The 24,058-nt window shown below is 39.4% G+C and overlaps 1 protein-coding gene across 1 annotated transcript; it reads right to left on the reverse strand.

Moving 5' to 3' along the window:
• Positions 1 to 547: 547 nt before the first annotated feature.
• Positions 548 to 23,268, reverse strand: CDK7 (cyclin dependent kinase 7). Its single transcript, XM_005530077.3, has 13 exons — positions 23,222 to 23,268; positions 22,341 to 22,464; positions 22,077 to 22,136; positions 19,066 to 19,099; positions 17,179 to 17,246; positions 15,360 to 15,428; positions 13,919 to 14,029; positions 13,534 to 13,652; positions 12,412 to 12,511; positions 6,291 to 6,377; positions 4,436 to 4,585; positions 2,663 to 2,810; positions 548 to 718 (listed from the first exon to the last, which is right to left on the reverse strand). Exons 1-13 carry the CDS (start codon positions 23,266 to 23,268, stop codon positions 693 to 695), a joined length of 1,143 nt encoding a protein of 380 aa, XP_005530134.2. The 3' UTR covers positions 548 to 692.
• Between the last annotated feature and the right edge of the window lie 790 nt (positions 23,269 to 24,058).

The following is a 24,058-nucleotide window of genomic DNA, read 5'->3' on the forward strand; positions in this document are numbered from 1 at the left end:
TCCTCTGTCTCTCACTGCAATCTTCAAGGTTTTGAAGGAAACAGTATTTCCATGTTACAGGTAACTTCTCCTGCAAGACTGGAATAGGAAAAAAAACCCCTCCAAACAATTCACATTCTATCTACGCTTCATACTGATTTTCAAGGCAGTGGGTCTGTGTTTGGAGAAGTCTTAATCCACGACTGCTGTGAGAGTATATGCAAACTAGTTTCTTAATACTTGAGCCTACTAACTGAAACAAAAAAACCCCTACCCTTTCCTTACATTTTTACATTTTTATTATCGGTCTGGAAGACAGACATATGTTCATCTAAGCTACATGTGAGAAGAAAATGCTATTTGTAGTCTTCGCCCTTAGGATACATATTAGAATAGCATGTGACTCAGCACCGAGGTTCTGTAAAATTAGTCTGTGTACACCTGTAGCCTGCAAGCAGCTTTGACAGCTATTGTCTGAGAGCATGACTCAAACAACAAGACAGCAAACCAGATTAAAAAAATCTTTTTTTCTTACAAACATTTTTATTGTAAAAAGAAGGATTAATGAAACTTTTGTGTCAGTAAGGAAATAGTAAATTCATATTTTACACATGAAAATATTGAAAAATAATGATCCAGGGCCTATTACAGCATTTTATCAATGGCTGAGACTCGGGGAATTTTCACTCGTTTTCATTCATCATCCACAGCAATCAAAAAATCAGTTTTTTTGGTAATCCTGTAAAGTGTAAATCACATTGTTAGCAAAGTATAGAGGTCCAGCCCCCTCTTCGAGGTTTGATATCATTCTCAAGGTACATCTACTCTTAACTGCTAAATGCTGTTTACATCAGTGGCAGTACATGATGAAATTTTCTAATAAATCTATGAGAGAGTGCTAGAATCAAAGTTCACTTGACTCAGTATGTATATTCCAAAAGTCACAAATTCTGTAATTAAGTTTTAATTGCATTTTGGATACATGTAAATATTTCTCTTTGTTCATATAAAAACCTAACCAGTCAACTGTTGATATGAAAAACTAACCACCTAATTCTACTTTGAAACCTAAGAAAAGCAAGCTGTTCTAAGGCTTAAACCTGTCCCACCACACACACTCTCTCTTAAGGATTTTTCTTATGTGCTATCCAGGACATAATTCTTAATCTTAAATATGAATAGAATGTTTTTTATTTTTTTTTCAAACCAATAGTTTTGAAATTAGATTCCTTATGCTGAATTAACATAGGAAAAACTTTGGTGCACCATCCTTTATAATCCCTGTTGTGTAGCTACAGGCTATAGGAATGTATATTAATAGGACCAGAAATAGGTGTTCTGGGGAACCAGAGCTGCTTTTGGTTAAGTGACAGAGAGGAGATGGGCAGTTATGTCATCACAGAATCAGCGTCTCCAAAAATCTCACTGATCAGAAATAAGTAGTAGTATGCTTAATACTTTTCACAGGCAGTCATCCATCTAGTGAAAGACTTTTCCCCTGAGAATAGAGGCTGTTTTATTAGTATTTAAGTTTGGTGAACACACCCCACAGGCTACAGGGATTTGTTCTTGTGGAAAAGCAGGACATACAGGGATGGCATGAATCTTTATCCCAGCAGTCAGCTCCTGGTGCCAATATTTTTGAAGACAATACCCATCAGTGAGCAGTCAGTTTATACTGCCAAGTTCAGGAGTGCTATGTCTACAGGGCTAGGGGAAAGAAATGTGCTCTGCAGGATGAAAGGCCATTGTAGGAATTTCAGGGAATGCAACTTATTTTTCTTGGAAATTACATTTGCATATTTCCACCCCCTATACCAAAGCTGTCCTTCAAATTTCTATTTTAACCAAGACTAGAGCATTAGTCTTCCAAATCACTATTCAGATTTTAAATTTAGATGGTAATACCATGTAAGAATAGCAAATGAAATCCAGGGCAGCAGATTTTCTAGCTCTATCATTGGCTGTCTCCTTTAAAATTTGTTGGCACTAGAGGATCTACCTTTGAAACCTTCTGGTTCTGTCAGCCCAGCTAAAGCAGTAAGAGAACATTATGGAAAATCCACATTAGAAAATACATCATGTCTCCATTTCCAGCTGCTAGAAATTATATTGCTTTTTATACCAATATTGAAAGGTCTCAAAAAGTAATGCTGAATTCTTTAATGCCTCATTTATAGCCAATCTCCAAACATCTATCATTTACAGAGAAACACGATTTCCTCTTGTTGAAGATGAGACTTTTGGAAAGATGTTAAAGCAATTATTGTTCTAGCTTGATACAGCTAGGGAAACTCTTCTCATTGTCAAATGCATGAATTCAAATCATTAAGTCACGAAAATCAAGGAAGCATTTCTCTCTTTTTCCTGTCCTTTAGTTAACATGAAAAAAGAAAAGGTTCATCATAATACCCTATAATTTACTGGGGAGTACCACTGTCCATTGCAGAAATCAATGGAATAGGGTTATTTCTTCTAATAGACTCCTAACCATCAGTGAACAGCCTTTTTTGTGCTAATTCTGTTAGAACATAGAACTCTGACCCCAAACCATATATCATTAAAGGGCTCCCAGTGCCCAGGGAATTAGTTCATTTAGAGTTTTTCTTCTAAAACACTGGAAGTGTCCCATTCTCTCTGAGCATGTAGCTCCTATTTAAAAATGGTGACATTATGAAATTACCTTGATCTATTCCTTCTGTTCTTTTCCTTTTTAAATTTAAAACAGAATTTTGTTGCTCCTTTGCAGCTTCTGCAGGACAGTTGGGTCTTGGCAGTTGATTTCCTGGAGTTGGTCCTGGTCGGTTACTGAAATATTTCTGTTTCAATGCCTTAATGATAATTAAAGAAAAAGAAACCAGTAATAGTGTCATTTGTAAAGAGGTTACAGTGAAACAAAGCACTTTAAATTAGGACTTAAAAGCTACTTAACACTTTTATACTGCAGGGTGGCATTGGGGCAAATGAAGATTGAGTTCACAATTACTGTTCACCCCACATGGATCTGTGAAGCGAGGGATAATTGTGTACTCCTATTTTTAACTAGTGCTCAGACATCCTGACAAAACTAGATTATTTTATAAGAAGTCTTGAATAAGTGGCTTCTAGAATAGAATCTGATCTGAATAGACAGATCAGATGAGATGAGGATAAAAATAAAGTAGGAATAAAGAAAAATTAAAGGAATATTTTTGAAGTCTTGATCAGATTTAAGATCTGAACATTAGCTGTTTTGTTAGCTTTTAAGATGGGTGTTTCCCCGATACTTCTTTAACTGTGTGTGTGAAACACCCATGCTGTTTCTACCCTGTAAACTGTGAGAAAGACATCATTTGTATTAGGGGAGAAGGCAACACTAGTCAGCAAGATTAGTTTAGTGTAGTGGAATTACATACCTTTAAATTTTAGGAACCATGAAGTGTGATTAACAAAAAGTGGTTGTCTTTTAGGTAATCACTACTCATGGAAATTACGTGCTATAAATCAAACCAATGTAGTAAGTATGAGTTGTCTCCTGTCTTAAACTGTGGCATTGTCGCAAAAAACTTTAGACTAGAAGAGTAATATATATTCAAGTCACTACCCTACAATATGACCTGAAAAATTACTTCATTCATATGAACTACCACAGAGATAGCAGAACTATCTCTAGCATACCTCAAGCATAGCAGAACTAATTATCTGGAAACTTATACCAAATGTTCTTAAAGATGGTGGCCAAAACAGCCTGAATGTGCTCTGAAAAAAGTATTCTAGTAAAAATATGTAACACATACACTCACACGTAACACACACACATAATCTCCTGAGTTCAGATCTAACCAGCAATGAGGGAGTCCTGGTCCTAAGAGGACAGATGTTTCTTGCATGCTTCCCTATCACTGTAAAGTGACAGAAGTACAGTTTTCTAACTACCAACTGATGTATCTTCCTCATCACAGAAATCAGTATTGCAAACTAGGACATTCTGCAAGATTTTTTTCCGAAGTTCTTTGTTTTTCCCCACCAGGGGGTAGTGAAATTGGAAGTATTATGGAAAAGGATAATTTGATAAGAATGATGGTTTAATCAACACAGAATTTTATGTTTAAAAAGTACCATAAAAGTTTAAAAGACAATGAAGAAGAAAAATCTTTCAATCCCAGGGAATAAGATAAGATATGTTAAGATTTAACCTTCAAGTTTTAGGTGACTGGATTTAGTATGTCAAATATGACTGTTGGAAGGTCATGGCTCATACACATTTTAGTTGTCTACCTTGACTCTACACTGGGAATGAAGATTATCACTTAATATTCTCCATGCCTTTCACAGTTCTCTCTAAAAAACACTGGGATTATGTTTCTAATAATTCATGTGATGTTTCATTTCAAACCTGGTTTATTGGCTTCAAAACACATTTATCTGATATTAACAGTGTTTAATGAACATTAGCAGATAACCAAGGGTACTATACCTGAGTAGCTGTTACTCTAGTGCAAGGATTAAATGTGAATAAGCCTTGAAGAAGATTGAGCAGATCATCACCAGCTGCACTGAAGATATGTTGAAGTGGCATTCCAGGGAAAGGCTTAAACGTGACATAATCTGGAAGACTTGTCATTCCCTACAAAGACCAAAAATGGAATGTATGTTTTTCCCCTAGAAAGAGTTCAGCTTTTTACAGAAAGGGAATTTCATATGGCTTTCACCAGAAGTAAATCATGTTGCAAAACACATTGCTAACACTTAGTCACTGAAATAAAATAAATGTAGGAATAGTAGGTGATAAAAACTTTTTTTTTATAACTGTTACAGTTACAGGGAAACAACTTTCCAAATTATCTGTTCTTCCCTTGCTTTAGTTCTGATCAGTCCAAAAGGAAAAACTGCTAAACGAAGTATAAAAGAATTTTAGACTGGGTCAGACAAATGAAATAAAACTTTCTTTAGTGAACTGACATGGTGGGAGAGAAAATGTTTACAAAAGGGTCAATCTTCACTTTCTCTTCATGTTCAGTTAGCTGAACATCATGTGCATTTTGATTTTAAATGCACAACTGAAACTTTATATGGGTAATGGGAGGAGAGAAGGAAAATATGCACCAAGCAGTTAAACAAAAAATTAACTGCATACTTTTGTTGTCCTCTAGGTATGAAATCAATCCCACTGTGTTCACATTCTAGTAGAAAAATTATACTTACAATTGTAACAGACAATTACACAAACATAATGCTTTTGTAGTATTTTAAGTATTTAAAGACTTAGTTGTCACATCAAGTTCATCCAAGTAAAATAAAATATTAACACAAAGTCAAAAAAATGTTCAATCAGCTATAGTCTTGATAGTAAAGGTTTCAATTATTAAATGTATGTGTTTGGAAATGAGATTGGGAATGTAATATTTTTGTTGTGTTGGCCCATCTCCTATCATCTCTCTTCCACACTTGTATCTTAAATCTTCCTCTCTAAAGGAAGCAGAACTGTCATTGTAAAAAACCTTCAAGTGTTCCACTAAGAATTCTGGAGAAATACCAAAAGTGTGGGGGTTAGCAGTGCTTCACACAGAAGTTCTCCTTTTGGCTACAGCTCCATTTTGTAATCACATACCATAGCATTCCAGCACCATTTACAATAAGGAAAAGCTGCATGGAGATGGAGCAGAGGTGAACAAGTCCAGCAAGTGCTTCCACAACTCAACATCAAAAGACAACAGCCTGATCAGGGAATTCAGGACTCCCTGTGTCTGGCAGCTGATACAAGTTGCCCATCAGACATTATGTCTCACTCCCTGTCACTGTTTAGTAACCATAGTTAGGGACCTCACTGTGTGACCTGATAGTCAGTTTGGCCTAGTGTTAATTAATTTGCTGCCATCTCAGAGGATATTGTAGTACTAAGTTGTATTTTTTTCAGGATCATTATTGAGGCAAATTGTTTATCCCTAAAGCTGTTGGTCTGTGTTTTTTCTGTCCCCGAACTACAATTTACCAAGGCCAACTTAGGTTCCTACTTCAGAAAGTGATTAAAGCCTTCCAGGTTAAAGCATGGTAATGAAACAAGCACCTCAAAAACATTAGCAGCAACAATAATCTCACACCAATAGCCAGGGGAAACTGTGCATGCAGAAAGGAAACCAAGAAGTGTTGATACTATTGCTATTGACCAGAGGTTTGTCAAGAGAAAAACAAATCTCAACTGCCTCATGAGATAAAGCAACTGCCTTCTGAAAAATCTACTAAATTATTCTGGTATAACCATTTAATTTCAAGAGCTAAAATAGAGAGTATCAAGTAAACCCAATGTCAGTCTGTTAAACAAAAAGACTCACAGGCCACTGTTCTTCTGTTGGAGTGCCCAGAGTTTCAAATATCCTTGTCAGCTGGTCAAGATCAGAGTCTCCAGGCAAAAAAGGAACCTAGAAAAAAGTTATGGTATTTTATTGAATTAACTTCTAAACTTCAATTTTAGAAAGAAGCTTTGAGTGATACCTCATAATTGCAAGGCAAAACCCCTCTGTATAACATCTCCCCACATAGGTACACTGGATATTTGAGGCATTGTAGTTATGCTCAAATAGGTTCTGAAGGTTTCCTGAACCCAGGCTTGGTATCATTGATAGCAGACAGCTCAAACATAAGATTACACCACAACCACATTAATGTAAATTGACTACTAGCCTTCCAGACTGAACCCATACAAACTGGAAAAAATATCTGCAGCTATGTTAAATTAAAGTACAGGGACTCTTTTAAGCAATCTACTGATTTTCATTCTGAAATCTGCAGTACAGTTTAGTATTTTCTTTATTGCATGAGTCATTGTGCACTGCCCATTTCAGTTTTAATGAAAGAAAGTAATTCACTAAAACTCATAGCATGTGCTGGGAATTTCTCCATGCTCTGGACCTGGAAATGCATAGCATGTATAGCCCTTTAATTCAGAGTCCAGATCAGTCTGGGGAAAAAACAAAAAAAACCAAAACAAAATCAGAAAAGATTTTGTATCTCAGTTGCCATCCTAAAGTCAGTTGGTCATGGTGATCTTTTCATCACCTGTTCTCTGGAGTTAGCTTTTATATATATTTAAAGTGAACCATAACTGGATTACACAAGTCAGCGAAATGAAATCAAATCAAATGAAATGAAATCAAAGCATGAGGGAAAGTAGAGACCCACTAGGATAGAAAACTGTCTGATCAGCATCTCATAATTTAAACAAAGCAGAAGAGTGAAAAGTATGTATCTGGATATAAAGTCCAACTTCTAGCTCACATATCAGACACACAATGCAAGTAAAAAGAAACTTGTTGAACAAAGCAAATTTATGAAAAATTAGAGGCAGTGTTTAATTAATTAGGAAAGAGAAACCATAATGGATATCCCTAGTAGACAGCATACTAAATTGTGGCATCATGAAAGCCCCTTGAATATAAACTGCTTCCATAGAAAGCTCCCAGAAGTTGTACTGTCCTGAAAAAGGACACAAACATTTCAAAATATCAGTGATAAAAACTGAACCATAATATACTTTCTGTTTTGTGACAAACCAAAGAATCAACTGAATTCAGGAATTACTGGCTTACTAACTTTGATTAAATGTATTCAACTTTAGCAGGTCTAATGCATATTTATGTTCCCATCACCAGTGCTGCTTAAAGACCCACTGTACATTTTCATATCTGAACTGCCAATCAAATTAAACCAGCACACCCATTTGGTGCAACCAATCAAGGCAAAGGTTTCTTTCATGGTGTTCTCACACAGAACGTTCTCCAGTCTGGTTATGATATGTCCACAAAATCAATCAAAGGTGCAGAAACCAAGCAGAAGCCACTTAGTCATGGAAGATAAATTATACTGGAGGCTATTTCATGCCTTCAGCCATGTCTGTATGCCCACCCTCCACTGCTCCCCTCACACTTTAATGTCTTCTCCAAAGACTTGTATAATAAATATTCTACTTCAGTAGAAAATACTCAAGGACCATCACATTTGTGTGCCACACTGAGGAGTGCCATAAGATTATTCTGATGTTAACCTTCAGATCCATTCCAGTATTGTCAACTAACCAGTTTACAAAAACATTAGTCTTCCATTCATTTTGAATAAATCCACAATTACGGTACTGGCGATTGTAATTGAGGAACCCTGGGTACAAGGGACAGCCCATGCACATATCTGCGATGTTACATTTCTAGGAGGGTAGTGAGCTAAAATATGTGTTTGTGAACTGCAAGAGTTACCTACTTGACTCTCCCAAGGCAAGACTGTAACAGTTTCTTGCAACATTTTTACCCAGCTATTTTTAAAGACTACCAATGCTTTTGATGTTTAGGAAGCCTCAGTCTATTCCAAAAAAACAGTTTCTTTACAGTTAACAAGCTTCTGGAAAGTTTCTTCTAGCCTGTGTTCATCTTCTACTTTTAGCAGGAAAGAAGAAACCTATTGTCCTAGGGTGACTAAAATCATGTTCTCTTTATGCTGGATATTAAGTTCTGCACCTTTAAGACTGGTTCTGAGAGTGAAGCGGGAGAATAAAGAAGCACAGAATCTGTTTTCAGAAACTGCACTCACTCCTCCACATTCTGCTCCTGGACTGTGTTGTCTGCAGCATGGGCAGACAGCAGGAGAGAGCTCTCCTTTGCTTTTTAGTTAGTTCCTTTTCTAGCTGCTGCAGAGAAGTGCCCTGGACTGTTTTTTTTCTTTTTCTTTGAACTGGTCAAACCTACTCTGGACTGAAAGACCAGAAGAATACCAGGAGCTCATGCCTGTGGCCCACCAGGGCCTGGGATGTGGCATTCCAGCACTGGAGGAATTGATAACAGACTGAGTGAGCCAAGTTATACCCCATGAAAAGGACTTTTCTGGATTCGCCATCTCTTCAGAACAGCAAGAGTTTTTACTGTTTAATATTACTCATTTTTCATGCTTGTGAACACTTTGCTTGTTGATGAACAGTTTTTTTCCACTTTTGTCAAAGAAAATCTCTTCCCTAACCAGTAGGAGGAGGGGCCACTTGAACCTGCTTTCTAGAGGGATGTCTTTTGGAGGTTTCCTCCCAAAATTTACCCTAAACCAGGACAAATACATTTTTTGGCACCAAGTACATGGCTCAAGAAAGTGAAAAAACCTGTACTGATTGCATTTTGGTTTACTTAACTCTGTATTGGGGTAAAGCAAGCGGTAGCCATGTTGCTTGAACTCATAATGTCTCTCTGGGTTGAGGCCTTCATCTGTTTCTGGTCCCTAGGCTTTTTTGAGGTTTTAATATCTTTCTGGTCCCTAGGCTTATTTCCTTATCCAGAAATAGCACCAGTATTGTGCCTAACATGAAGTTTTTACAGCAGAGGGGCACAGATTAGAATACCTATTGTGCTGAGCTCAGTGATAATGATTGATAGGGAGTTTACAATGGTACTAGAGTGTGTTGAAGATATGTATATATTCGTCCTACCGTGCATCTTAGTTCCAGTAGCATGGTTTGGGGGTTTACTACTAATTGCACCCAGTTTGTCAGAGGAGGAGCAGGAGCAGGGGGCCGAAGGATCTTCATGGCCTAAGAAAGGATTACACTCAATGACCTCATGAATACATTGTGTAGGGGAACACAGCAGCAGAGGTGTTTGAGGAAAGGAGGGAAAATCATCCAGATTCTCCTGAAAGCTGGTTTTGTCATCAAGAAGAGCAAAGTTCAGAGACCTGCTCAAGAGATTCAGTTCCTGGAAGTAAAGTAGCAAGATGGAGAGCATCAGATTCCCACCGATGTCATCAACAAGATCACAGCAATGTCTCCACCAACCAAAAAGAAGGAAATGCAAGCTTTCTTAGGCACACTCCTGAGTACAGCCAGATCATAAGCCCTCTCTACCTGGTCACCTGCAAGAAGAACACTTTCCAGTGGGGCCCTGAACAGCAACAAGCCTTTGCCCAGATCAAGCAGGAGATCATTCATGTGGCAGCCCTTGGCCCAGTCAGAACAGGACCAGATGTGAAGAATGTGCTCTACTCTGCAGCCAGGAGCCACGGTCTGTCCTGCAGCCTTTGGCAGAAAGTGTCTGGGGAGACTTGAGCTGACCACTGGGATTCTGGAGCCAAAGCTACAGAGGGTCTGAAACCAACTACACTCCCATAGAGAAGGAAATCTTAGCTGCCTATGAAGGAGTCCAAGCTGGCACAGAAGCACAGCTCCTCCTGGCACCCCGACTACCAGTGCTGGGGTAGATGTTTAGAGCAAAGGTTCCCTCCACCCACCATGCCACCAGTGCCACATGGAGCAAGTGGATTGCCCTCATCACATAGCACACCCATGCTGGAAAACTGAATCACCCTGAGATTTTGGAAATAATTGCAGGTGAAAATGAAGGTGAAAATTTTGGTCTCACTGATGAGGAAGAACAAGTGATGAAGAAGCTCCACTATACAACCAATTACCAGCAGAAGAAACACGCTACGCTCTTTTTCCTGATGCTTCCTGCCACGCTGTAGGGATGAACCGGAAGTGGAAAGCAGCCGTATGGAGCCCCACACGACAGGTCGCAGAGGCCACTGAAGGAGAAGGTGGATCAAGCCAACTTGCTGAACTCAAAGCTGTTCAGCTGGCCCTAGACATTGCTGAAAGAGAGAACTGGCTAAAGATTTACCTCTACACTGATTCATGTTTGGTAGCCAATGCTCCGTGGGGATGGTTGGAAAGGCCAAAAAGGGCCAATTGGCAGCGTAGGGGAAAACCAATCTGGGCTGCTGATAAATGGAAAGACATCACTAACAGAGTAGAGAAACTGTCTGTGAAAGTCAGTCATGTAGATGCCCATGTCCCCAAGAGCAGGGCTAATGAAGAGCACCGAAACAATGAGCAGGTGGATCAGGCTGCAAAGATTGAGGTGTCAAAGACAGACTTAGACTGGCAACACAAGGGAGAGTTGTTCCTAGCTCGATGGGCCCATGACACCTCAGGTCATCAGGGAAGAGATGCCACCTATAAGTGGGCACGAGACTGAGGGGTGGATTTAACCATGGACAGCATTTCCCAGGTTATCCATGACTGTGAGACGTGTGCCACGATCAAGCAGGCCAAGCGGTTGAAGCCGCTATGGTACGGTGGGCAATGGTCCTACTATAAGTACGTGGAGGCCTGGCAGATTGACTACACCACACTGCCCCAAACCCGCCAAGGCAAGCGCTAGGTGCTCACAATAGTAGAAGCCACCACTGGATGGTTGGAAACCTACCCTGTGCCTCATGCTACAGCCCGAAACACCGTCCTGGGCCTTGAAAAGCAGGTCCTTTGGAGGCATGGTACCCCTGAGAGGATTGAGTCAGACAATGGGACTCATTTCAAGAACAGCCTTATCAAGCTCTTACCTGGGCTAAGAAATGCAACATTGAGTGGGTGTACTATGTCCCCTACCATGCACCAGCTAAAGGCAAAGTGGAGAGATACAATGGACTGTTAAAAACCACCTTGAAAGCACTGAGTGGGGGATCTTTCAAAAATTGGGAGCAGCATCTAGCAAAGGCCACATGGTTAGTGAATACCCAAGGTTCCACCAACCAAGCAAGCCCTGCCCAGTCTGAGCCCCTGCATACAGTAGATGGAGATAAAGTCCCAGTGGTATATGTCAGAGGTTTGTTAGAAAAGACAGTTTGAATTCTGCCTCAAGTATCGACAAACCCATCCATGGGGTTGTCTTTGCTCAGGGACCAGGTTGCACATGGTGGATAATGCAGAAAGATAGAACACAATGCGTACCTCAGGGAGATCTGATTGTTGGGTGAGAACCATGAATAAATATCACTGTTTGCTGAATGTCATTGCCATTGTCTGTATATAGCTGTATACTCTATATATGTGTGACTATATATGAATGTGTGTGTATAGAGTTGGAATATATATTAACTTTTGTAATAAGCTGATGATACGGGGATAAGGGGAGGAATGTCCTGAGGTGACTTTATGATGTTTGTATCTGTTTTTTATTCTTTTTCTTGGATCTGTTCAAACCTACTGTGGACTGAAAAACACAGAAAAACACCAGGAACTCATGCCTGTGGCCCACCAGGGCCCAGAACATGGCATTTTCCAGCACAGGAGGGATGGATAAAAGACTGAGCGAGCAGAGTTACACCCCACAAAAAGGACTTTCTGAATTTGCCACCTCTTCAGAACAATGCGAGTTATTCAATATTACTTGTTTTTTCATGCTTATTAAAATTAAAAATTAAAAAATTAAAAAATTAAACTTTGCTTGTTTAATAAACAGGATTTTTTCCATTTTTCTTGAAGGAAATATTTTCCCAAACCAGTAGCAGGAAGGGCCGCTTGAACCTGCTTTCTAGAGGGAACCCTTTTGGAGGTTTCCTCCCAAAATTTGCCCTAAACCAGGAGACCCATAAAAAGCCGTAGTGAATGGAAGGGCAAATACAACAAAATGTAAACATTTCAATACTTACTCTGAGGAGCAATTCGGCTAAAATACAACCAACAGCCCACATATCAACACCAACACCATACATTCTAGCCCCAAACAACAGTTCTGGCGCTCGGTACCATCTGAAAAGAAAACACATTTTGGAAGAATTACCTGGCTTTGCTCCTATCAACTGCTACATATTGTAGCAATGCAAAAGCTAAAAAAAAAGATATTACTTTTCTTTTGCCTATATACTTTTCAGACATCGAAAAGCTGTATTCTGCAAAGTGCTTTGTTTAAGAAAGAATGAACAAATTTTTGCACCCTCACAATAGGGTCACATACAACCACAGATTAACTGCAGTTTCAGCTGACTTGATTACAAGTATCGAACTGCAGACATGTAAGAAAGAAAATTCTTAACATGCAGGTAAACTGAAATTTTCTTAAAATTTTATGTTGAATGAATCACAGCAAGACAGAATTCCTCTCATCTTCCAAGAATCTCTGTATCAACAGAACCAAGTATAGAGACCACTTTTATGCAAAATGAGTCTGTTGTTTTGAAACTACTCACACTGCCTATGAACAATCTAGTTTAATGAAGTTTAATGACACTGCATTTGACACTGTAGAACTTCTGTCTTTATTCAAAAGGCATTATATCAGCTTTGCTTGAATAGTTTTAGCATCACAGCAGTCAGAAAGCAACACACTGCATATTTTGCAGCCCCATTTTTTATAGCATACCTTAAATAAGCTTGCCATAAAAAAATTTAAAAACATTTTAATTGGTTCAAGGGTTTGTCTCAAAATAGGTAATGTAACTAGCTCCAAAAATGGTTCTAGGTCTTGTGATTAGCAGAAAGTAGCAGCTGTCTTGCTCCAAAATCCAGGCTTATAAGCAGATACATACTATTTCCACACATTTCAAAAGTATATCATTTTGATAGATATGAGAACCACCCCCACAGATGCATACTCAAGCAGTTCTTATGGAGACTTCATTAAACAGTGCTTCCTTGTCGTTTTTTTATGTGGCTCTTGCCACATCACATGAGCAGATGTCACCCTGAATACATTGATTTGACATGACATACTTCAAGAAACACCTATACAACAATTAAACAATCTCTGTAAGAAACAAAATAGAATGTGTTACCTTGTTACTACCTGGTGTGTATAAACTCTATTTGGGCTTCCAAAAGATTTTGCCAAGCCAAAGTCAGCCAATTTTAAAACTCCATTTTCATCTAGCAACAAGTTATTTGGTTTAAGATCCTGTCAGTAGAGAAAACAAATTTGAGATTTGACAGTATTGATAAAATTAGACCTATAATATAATAAATCTCCTGGCAGGTATGTCATAAAAGTATTGTAAAATGAAAGATATGATTCTGTCCTGAAACCTTCACTGTGAGCAAAAAAATTTAAAAACCCCAGGAATGTCTGAATTCCAAAACGACCCTCATTAGGCTTTAGACTCCAAATCCACCCATTGTGATTTTTGTTGCAGGATGAAGGCTGTCAATTTAGTACATGCTTACCCTGTGTAAAATCCAATGCTGATGTAAATATTCTAATCCTTGAAGTGTCATCAACATATATGCCTTGATGTGAGACTGCGTCAACACAATACTTGTATCCTTTATAATAACCTGCAAAGCGTTAAAGTCACAGTAAAGCTCAGCACATAAGACAAACTTACTTCCTTTCATTCAGCTCAAAAGTTATTTCAGCCTTTAAGATAGGCTTCAAATTGTCAGTCACATGTTCTCTACCATTTCACCGTTTTTCCAGAAAAACAGAGGTTGGTTCTGGAGATCAGAAATTGAAATGGGGAGTCCAGATAGCTTAAGTGAACTTTGCATAAGCTGACAATGAAAAACTGTGTGGGAAACAATAAGTTAGTATTTAATCTCAGTTCCATGTTGATACCCAAACTTCCAGGATAAAGACGTACACATACAAATGATAAATATGTTGGTAAACTTGAAATTATGTTTCCACTTATTCCCTCTTTCTGTCTGCAACCTAAGTAACTAATCTTTGTAAACACAATGGTTCCCTCTTCTATTTCCCAAAAAGACCAGAGGGTATGGTCACTTTACTGTATTTTTAAAAATATACTTGTTTTCTACATTCTTTGGTTTTTAACATTAAAATTCTATGCAAACACCCCAAAGCTAGTTTGTTAATACTGCTGTCCTGTTTAGTAATGGTGTTCCATAAGCTGAGTTGCAGAAAATCTAAGACTGCACAAATTCCATGTATGCAGCATATGCTTAATCAAAACAGGCAGAAGTCTCAGAGGCAGCTTGAGTGATACCACAATACAGTTTAAAGACTGCACACCTCAGTGTCATCAGTACAAGAGTATTTAATTTTAATTTGTACACTGATCTTCTGTATCTCTAAATTTTGCATAGCTACTATGTAAACAGAATGAATCCTCTGAAAGTCTACTCACTGCTGACTTCTATTAGCAAAAATTTGACCTAATCTTTCCAAGTCTTGAATTACTCTAAATTTCAGCATGCCTGTATCTATAAGATACCGATTTGCAATTATCTAGCATTGCTACATTTGAAAATATGTTTTTAGTGCATCTGATTTTACTACCAGCTCATCTCTTGCTGTATTTTAGTGTCACACTTATGTGAACATGTTTGCAATTATGCTTACCAATTGCATTCCAGAAGCAATGATCTGTGCCAGAGGTTCTGCACTCTGACTGGAGTTCCAGAAAACTAACACAGTAAACACAATTTGTTTCTTTAAGATCATGCTGATAAATATTTAAAAGTAAAGGAATTAATCAAATGAGAACTCATAAAACCTGAAATTATTCAAGCTACTTCTAAGACATGATCTTCATCAAATGGTATAATAGAAGTCACCTTTCTAATATAAGCAAAAGCCTGTCAAGACAGCACTTTCATAAACCATCTTAAGATACTAAAGTAAAAAAGTCTTTAAAAATCTTACCTCTAGATCTGTTTCCATAAAATCAAATACCAAACTAATATTTGACTTGTGTCCAAATGCATCAATAAGCTGCGAACAAAATACATTATCATTAAGCATGCTCTGATTCTTCCAGTTTTCTGAAATTCAACACTATTGTAGCCTGCACATGGATTTTCAGCTTGTTGAGAACCGGTTTAAGTTTTTTGACTTATAACACAAAGATTCTTACTCAGTCTAACTTCTTAACCCAGTTTCCAAATCAGAAAAAAATCCCCATTAAGCATGGAAATAACCTTTTACGCGATTGCCCTTCCTTCCCGGAGATAGGAAAAAAGCAAAAAAATTAATTTTATCATGTTGACTACAACAGATAATGTAATGCACACCTTGTCTTCAAAACTTTGCTGTTCTATGAAACTCCTACCCTTTGTTGAGCCAAGACTAAGCTTGCCCATGGATTCAGCTCTGTATATCTGCTTCCTGTAAGCATACAGTATTCAGAAATTTTAAGTGTTAGGCTTATTAGCTTCAGATATTTTTAGATGACTATTCATTTTTGTAGCTAGCTTTCCAAGAGAAATAAAACTCTTTGGGGAACATCCAAACAGCCCTTTCTTAGGATAAAGCTGTGTAACGACACAATCAATTTCTAATTTGAGATAACCCAAGCATGATGTTGAGCAAAAGCGAGAGATTATCTAGCCTGGTATTCTTCCTTCAAGATGACCAAGGTATGCTCTCCCTGGTGCAGCTCATTCCTTAGTCTCAGCGTGATGACATGACATGAATTCTCAAATAGCAAGATATTTGTTTGAATAGTTCATAACAGCAGTGACTGTGCCCTTTTATACTCCCAAAACCCATGAAAGTTTTGTAAGGACTATGAAGAGGGGCACAACACTGTCTCTTGTTTTTAGAACCTGCTTATGGAACTCATGATCATAACTTTATCTAACCTTTTTTTGAACTGTTGATGCCACTTGCTTCTACATGGCCCACAGCAAAACATCCTGTAAATTCATTACACACAGTAACAATTTCCACTCCTGCTACATCTCTTATTTCTTGGACAATGGGATTTGCAAATACCAGTTCTGTACGGACACCACCTATCACCTTGGTTTTAGCTCCCTATTCCCAGCCTTTCCACCTCCAAAATAATGAATTCCTTATTTTTTCATAAAGAATATGCTCCATCCCTTTGTCATTTTAGTTGTCAACCTCTGCATATTCTCTAACCTCAACAGCTAAAGCAATCACTTTGCAAATAGGTTAACAATCTAGAAGAGAACCATATTTCCACTTTGAAAAGTATATGGAAAATTTGTATTTCATGTACTTATTCCTACTTGGCACTTTCTAATTATCACTATGAGCTAACTTTAAAACGTCTTTAGCTCCAGCTGGGTATGTGTAGGTGTATGTCTACTAAAATGTAACTGAAACTGAAAAGATACCAGTTTCACTCCTTCCAAAACCGATTTTAAACATTGTATCTGTGTGCTAAAATAAGCACATGACTAATAAGCCACATGACTTCACCTTTTCCATTGCTTTAAAATTCCTGCTTTTTGACTGTCACCAGTTCCATATGAAGCAATCACGTAAATTCAGCACTGTGTTCATTAGCAGTTCTATCAGAGATGCAAAATCAAGTGATCTATATTTTTACAATTCTTCCACCATTAGTATCTATGTAGACCCAGGCTTAAAACTAAAAGGATTAAAAAAAAAATACTTTGCCTTGGTTATTGAAACAGGCACATTGCCATAATAATTACTGAACTACTGAAAGTATTTAAAGATTGATGCTATAACTAGCATTTATTTTACTTACACCAATAATATTTGGATGGCTTAGCTCCTGTAACAGTTTTATCTCCCTGAGGGCAGTCCTGTTAATTCCTGTATTGATGGAAACAAGAAAAGAAGATGAAAGAACAAAACAAAACCTTCAGATTAAACTCCAAATAAACCTGTCATTCTGCTACTCATGGACTATTTGCTACTACAAATTACATTCTTAACACTTGACAATTTGCTAAATAACAAGGACATTGCCATAACTAAATAAATTGCTGTAAAATAAAAGCAGGCTAACACTTTCTTCCACAGCAAGTCCATTTACACCATTGTAATATAGCTTAGATTATGTAGAAACATGTCTTTATTTTAGCAAAAAGGGAAAGTCCCGAGGGGGTGGGGAATTTAAAAATAAAAAAAAAAAATCACCTTTTTCAGGGTATTGGAAGACTTGCTTTAATTTTAAAGCTTGATCTTGCAAACATCAGTCCCTCAACATGTCTCACTTCCGGAGGCATACTGTCAAACATCATGAATAAATCTCTTTTCTTTTTGACACAGCATTATCTAATAATGCAAGGCACATGTTTTTCTACACTCGTGGTGTAGCATATATAAGGGATAGCATATATAAGCATATATAAGGTATAGAGTGACCAAAATCTGCTTACTCCTACTTGAATCTTTTCATAACCAGATTTTATAGAGGAAAAATCAGGGGCCAACAGGGAGCAAATTGTGCCCTTCAGCAGTCACACTCATGGCACTGCATCAAACCACAATTCCTTCAGGGTACCAATTCCTCCTTCAAAAATGCTAGTATGTCTGGCTTGTATGAAAACTGGCAAGTAAATGCTCCTGTGGTGTATCATGCAGGCAGTTGCAGCTGCACATGCGCTGAAAAAGTGTTCTCCTAAAACCTGGGATATGATTCAATGCTAAGATTATCAAATTTCTGGGCTAAGCTACATGGTTTACTTTACATTCCTGCTTTGCCTGTTTTGGAATCAAATTAACAAAGGCTGCTTTTGGGTGGGCATAGTCTTAGATGAAAACAAAGAGCATGCCATGTTATCAGATAACACAGGGAAAACAGATATGATCATTATTCTTAATAACATCTTTCACCTACAGCTAGGCTCTGTAGAAGCCAAAAGTAATGACTGTCCTAAGGGCCATTAGGCCACTGAAGGCCAAGTGGATCACGACTGTCAGGCAACCAGTTCAATTGCGAGATTTTGGGATGCGTGATCAGTTTGTCATCAAAAGAAAGGAACTGGAGAGTTGATAGCCAAGACTCTTCACTGGAAAGCTGGTAACCTGATGAAGAAGTCCTGAAGGACAGCAGCCTGCACACAAAAAAAATTCTGTTGCACCACACACGGAATAAGAGAAGACCAAGATTACTTGGTTGCAATTTGCCATATCCACACCTAGAGGCAGAGGGTTAGTCAGAGCACATCCTCTACAGGGCTGAACATCAAAAAAAGGACAAAAAAAATCAAGAGTTTTGATCTTGTTTTTATCCACTTTTGCCTCTGAACACATCACAAAAATAGAACAAAGGAAACATCTGAAAACAGATACAAATACTCTCATCTCAAATATTTAAGGCATAGAGATGTATTGATGCAAAAAGATATTCTAAGCTTGTTAATATTACTATAATTCTATGCTTTATTCATGTTTGAATTCCATAAATATTGAGAAGTTATATACTCATATTTGGACATATACCATACATGCACATATCTATGTTGCTTTTGGTTGTCCCTGCAGTTTGTGAAGCAAAACTCTACTAAACCTTACAGCAGGCATTGAGCTCAATTTTCTCAGCCAATGGCATGAGAAGTTAATGTATCAATTCACAAAAACAAAGCAAACAAAGTACCGCTTATATAGCATTCGTTTTAAAACTCACCATCTTTAGCTTCTGATCTATGCCCCAGTTTAATCTGAAAATAAATATTTCATGTTAAGTAAGATTAAGATGGTGGAGAATACATTTTTTAGTATTGCTTTAGTATACTTTAGTATAGAGTTTTAGTATAATGAAGCTCTTTACCAGCTGGGATGGCTTTAATTGGGATTTATTTCCCCCTTAAAAAAATAACTGTCTCTACAGCATTAGTTTTTAAAGAATAGCCATGATGCACTAAAAACAGACATAATGCAAACCAACAGCATAAAATGCTTTGTAGTCATGAAGTTTTATTATATCACTAATGAGCTTCTCCTCAGGGAGAAATGAGAGCTATGTAATTGACAGTTATCTTAGAATGATTCTAGTAAAATTAGCATAGGCTGTAAACTTGGGCTGACTCTAGGTCCTTTTGTCTCAATCATCTAATGCCCTGAAATTTCAAATCCAGAATCCTATCATGGATATTTCCAGATGATAAAAGTTAAGAAAATATTCTGATACGACAAAGAATGCCAAAGAATCACCATAGCCTCTACCCGTAGCAACCATACAAGAGAAGTACTGCAATGCTAAAAGGGATCAGTGCATTAAACAATATTACTTACTATTGACACAATTCAACCTGTTGAGTCTTGAAGAAACCACTGTAACATGATTTTTCATCCCTTACAAAGAACAGTTCAAGACCCATTTCTAATACAAAAACTTCCTGCAATCCCTTCATATAATAACAAGTCAAACACTTTATGACAACGTAAACATTTTCATCATTTTGTAAGCAAACAAACAATTCATGATTGGTTGTTCAAGCTGGTAGCAACGCAGTAACAAATAAAAGATTGAGGGCACTCAAAAGCAACTTCAGGGCCCCAGGACAATTGATAGAAGGATACGGCGCACATGTAGTGATTTCCTCAATCCTCCTGGTATCAAGAAATAATATTGATAGGAATAGGCAGATTCATCAGATTGACATGTGACTCTGAGGTTGCTGTCATCAGAAAAACTTTGGGTTCTTTGACCATGGAATGATTTAACACCCATTCTACTGACACCTGATGGGTTGCACTTTTCTCAGAGTGGAAAAAGAGCTCCAGCACAGGAGCTAGCAGGGTTCATTGACAGACCCTTAAACTGGCTTGGAAGGGAGAAAAGGAAAATACCTGGCTTGCCAGTGATGATCAGTGGGATGGTGTGTCAAAACTTGAGCAAAGGAACACTGATGGGCCACCTCAACCTGCTTCATGAGGTGTTGGCTACGAAGTATGAGATGTTCCTCTATCAATATATACAGCATGAGGAACAAACAAGAGGAGCTCAAAGCTTTGACTCAGTCCCAGAGATTTGATATCATTGACTTAAATGAAACCTGGTGACTGGAGTGCCCTGCTGGGCAGCCACAGGCTCCTCAGGCGATGTGCACAGGACAGAAGAGGCAGGGGGGGTGGCATCATATGTAATGGAATGGCTGGAATGTACAAATTCACAGCTGGCAATGGTGCAGTTGAGAGCCTCTGAATAGGGATAAGAGACAAATAATGTGAATATCATTGTGGGAGTCTGCTAGAGACCTCCCAGTGAGGACAATGATACCAGTGAATTCTTCTCTAAGAAAATAAGGGATGCTTCTAAATCAACTGCCCTGTCCTTATGGTGGACTTCAACTTGGCAAAAATCAACTGGAAGTATCACATAACACTACAGTCTGGGCCAGAAGATTCCTAAAAACCTCGACAACTTTGTGGAAAAGGTCCTAAGGGAGCCAACTCAAAAACATGTCACCTTTGATCTGCTGCTTGTCAGCAGAGAGAATCTCATGAGTGAAGTGGAAATTTGGGCCATCTTGGCCACAGTAATCACAAAGCCATTGAGTTTAAAATCACTGTTGACAGTAGAAAAGTACCAGTAAAACTTCAACCTTGGATGTGACGAGAGCAGACTTCAGGCTGCTCAGGGAATTATTAAGTGAAGTCCCCTGGGAAAACATTTTTGCAGGTGCTGGGATCCATCAGTGCTGCCCTGATGCATCACCTCCTAAGGGCATAAGAGCAGGCAATTCCCATGTCACAAGTGAAGCAGATGAGGCAGAAGGCCAACTTGTCTAAGGACGGATGTCCTCTTGAATATAAGGTAAAAAATGAAGGTATATGACCAACGGAAGCAGGGTCAGGTGACACAGGAAGAATACAGAGATGCTGCTTGCCACTTTGGTATTTATTAGAAATTGATAATTATTTATGATCAACATGAGATGCCACACTCAATAGACAAAGCTACAGGAAACAAGGTTTTGCTAATTCAATTGTTCAGGTAACCATCTGTCTAAAAATTACAGGACTTGAGCTAACAGCACTGATTCAGGGGAGGTTTAGGTTGGATATTAGGAAAAGATTCTTCATCCAGAGGGGCTGGGCACTGGGACAGGCTTACCAGGGTAGTGGCCATGGCAACAAGCTGTGAGGTGTTTGGACTATTATCTCAGACATATAGCATGATTCTTGCATTGTCCTGCACAGGAATGAGAGTTGGACTTGATGACATTGATGCATCCCTTCCAACTCAGCATATTCTATGCTTCCATAAATTTAAAGGAACTTAATAGAGGATAACATTCTGGACTGAAGAAAATTGGGCATAGAAGCAGGAAAGATTTAAAATAAAATAAAAAAAAAAATACCAAAACACTATCAAGGTACAGTAAAGTCTGCAGTTTGGAAATACGTGTGTGTTGGTTTGTTTGTTGAATAAACTCAACAAATAACCAGAAATTCAAGTCACAGACCATACAACCCTTTAGAAACTCAGAAAGGTAGCAAAGCCACTCCCTCTTCAGCGGTGGGTGGGCATTACAAACAGGTTAACCAGATCATCTAAACAAATTTCTCTAGAAACAGAAACGCTTATTATGCCATTTACCATCAAGTCGGTGAAAAAAAAAAAAAGTCGTTGGGTAGGTCAAGAGCAACCAGACACTTGGTGACACACTGAGAAGACATTCTGACACTTACCTTCTTAATAGCCACGATGCGGTTGTTCGTCTTGTCCCTGGCTTTATAGACGGTAGCAAACTAGGACAGAGAGAGATGCTGTCGTGAGCGGGGCCTGACAGACTGCGCGAGGAAGAAGCCGCCAAGCCCCGCTCAGGCCCGGGGTGGGCACTGCCCGGCCTCCCCCGCGCCCCCCTCCTGCCGGGGGCGGGCGGCGACACGGGTCGGGCCAGCCGGGCTACTGCAGCCCCAGGGCCGCGGGCGGCCCCCGCCGCCGTCGCTCACCTGCCCCTCCCCAAGGAAGTCCAACTTCTCGTAGCGCTTGGCACGGGCCCGCGCATCCAAAGCGGGCGGGACGTGGGGCAGCAGCGGCGGAGACAGCCGGGAGCAGCAGCAGCCCTGCTCGGCGCTTTAATCTCCCACCCCCGCCGCTTCCGGCGCCGGCCCGGCCCGGCCCATGCGCGCGCAGCTGCCCTCGGCGAGGCGCACGCGCCATTGCCATAGGATCGGCCCTCGGTTCAGGTGTGTGGCGGGGTTCTCACCGCGCCTGTCTGCCGCAACTGTCAACAGTTATCTCAGAAGCTGCTTCTGTTTTGACCCGAATGACCACGTCTGACAGTCGGGGAAATTTCTGTATACGCTCTGCTTAGAGAGATTGTTTTTTAATAAAAAAAAATAATATTCTCTAGAAAGGGTGCTCTCAAGCACTTAGTTAGGTTCTACTGGAAATTCTTAATTATACTTCTATACTTTCTTCATTATGAACAATGACCTACAAGTAAATACTGGAGAAATTCTCACTTGAACATTATTTTCCCTACATTCCCAAGCTTTGCTGTTATTTAATAAATTAATCTGTAAAATCAGTGAAGCTGCATAATGGCTGTGAAGAACAGTCATCATCTCTGAGAGCATTTCAGTGTCTCTCTCCTGCCTGTAAAATCATTCCCAGTGAGACACCTAAGTGAGTCAGTTACCTCAATCCCTGGAAAAGTGGTGGTGTGCCTCACACTGGAGGCCGTCTCTATCTATGTGGGTGACATGGAGGTGATCAGGAATAGTAGCATGGCTTCACTAAATCTAAGTCTCGCCTGAGCAACCCGATTGCCTTCTACAAGGAAACAACTACCTGGATAGGTAAGGGGAAAGCAGTGGATATTGTCTACTTGATGCCAGTAGGGATTTCAACACTGTCTCTTAACAACATCCTCATAGACGAACTCAGGGATGTGGGCTGGATGAGTGGACAGTGAGGTGGATTGAGAACTGGCTTAACAACAGATCCCAGAGGGTCAAAAACAGTGGCACAGGGTCTAGTTGGAAGCCTGTCCCTAGTGATGTCCCTCAAGGTTCAACACTGTAATGTTTAACTTGTTCATCCATGACTTGGATGATGGGGCAAATGCCTGCTCAGCAAATTCAGAGGACACAAAGCTGTGAAGAGGAGCTGATACCCCAGAGTGCTGTGCAGCCCTTCAGAAGGACCTCAGCAGGCTGGAGAGATGAGCAGAGAACCATCTGATATTCAGCAAAGGCAAAAGCAGGGTCATGCTCCTGGGAAGGAACAATCCCATGCACCAACATAGCCTTGAGCTGACCTGCTGGGGAGTAGTTTGGAAGAGAAGGACCTGGGGTTCCTGGTGTCCATGAGCCAGCAGTGTGTCCTGGTGGCCAAAAAGGCAAATAGTATTCTAGGAGGCATTATGAAGAGCATTGCCAGCAGGTGGAGGGAGGTGATCCTTCCCCTCTACACCATCCTGGAGTATATAGGAGCATCCAGGCCTCACCTGGAGTGCTTTGTCCAGTTCTGGGCTTCTCAGGACAATCAAGATGTGGAGCTCCTGGAGTGGGTCCAGCAGAGGGCAACAAATTTTATGAGGGGTCTGGAGCATCCCTCTTATGAGAAAAGGCAGGGGCAACTGGGGCTGTTCAGCCTCAAGGAGATAGATCTGAGAGGGGACCTCATTAACATGTATCAGTACTTGAAGGGAAATTGCCAAGAA

This window comes from Pseudopodoces humilis, chromosome 4, assembly GCF_049639895.1.
Source record: "Pseudopodoces humilis isolate 2021_Gansu_Grassland_sample_001 chromosome 4, ASM4963989v1, whole genome shotgun sequence".
In the NCBI taxonomy this organism is placed as follows: domain Eukaryota; kingdom Metazoa; phylum Chordata; class Aves; order Passeriformes; family Paridae; genus Pseudopodoces; species Pseudopodoces humilis.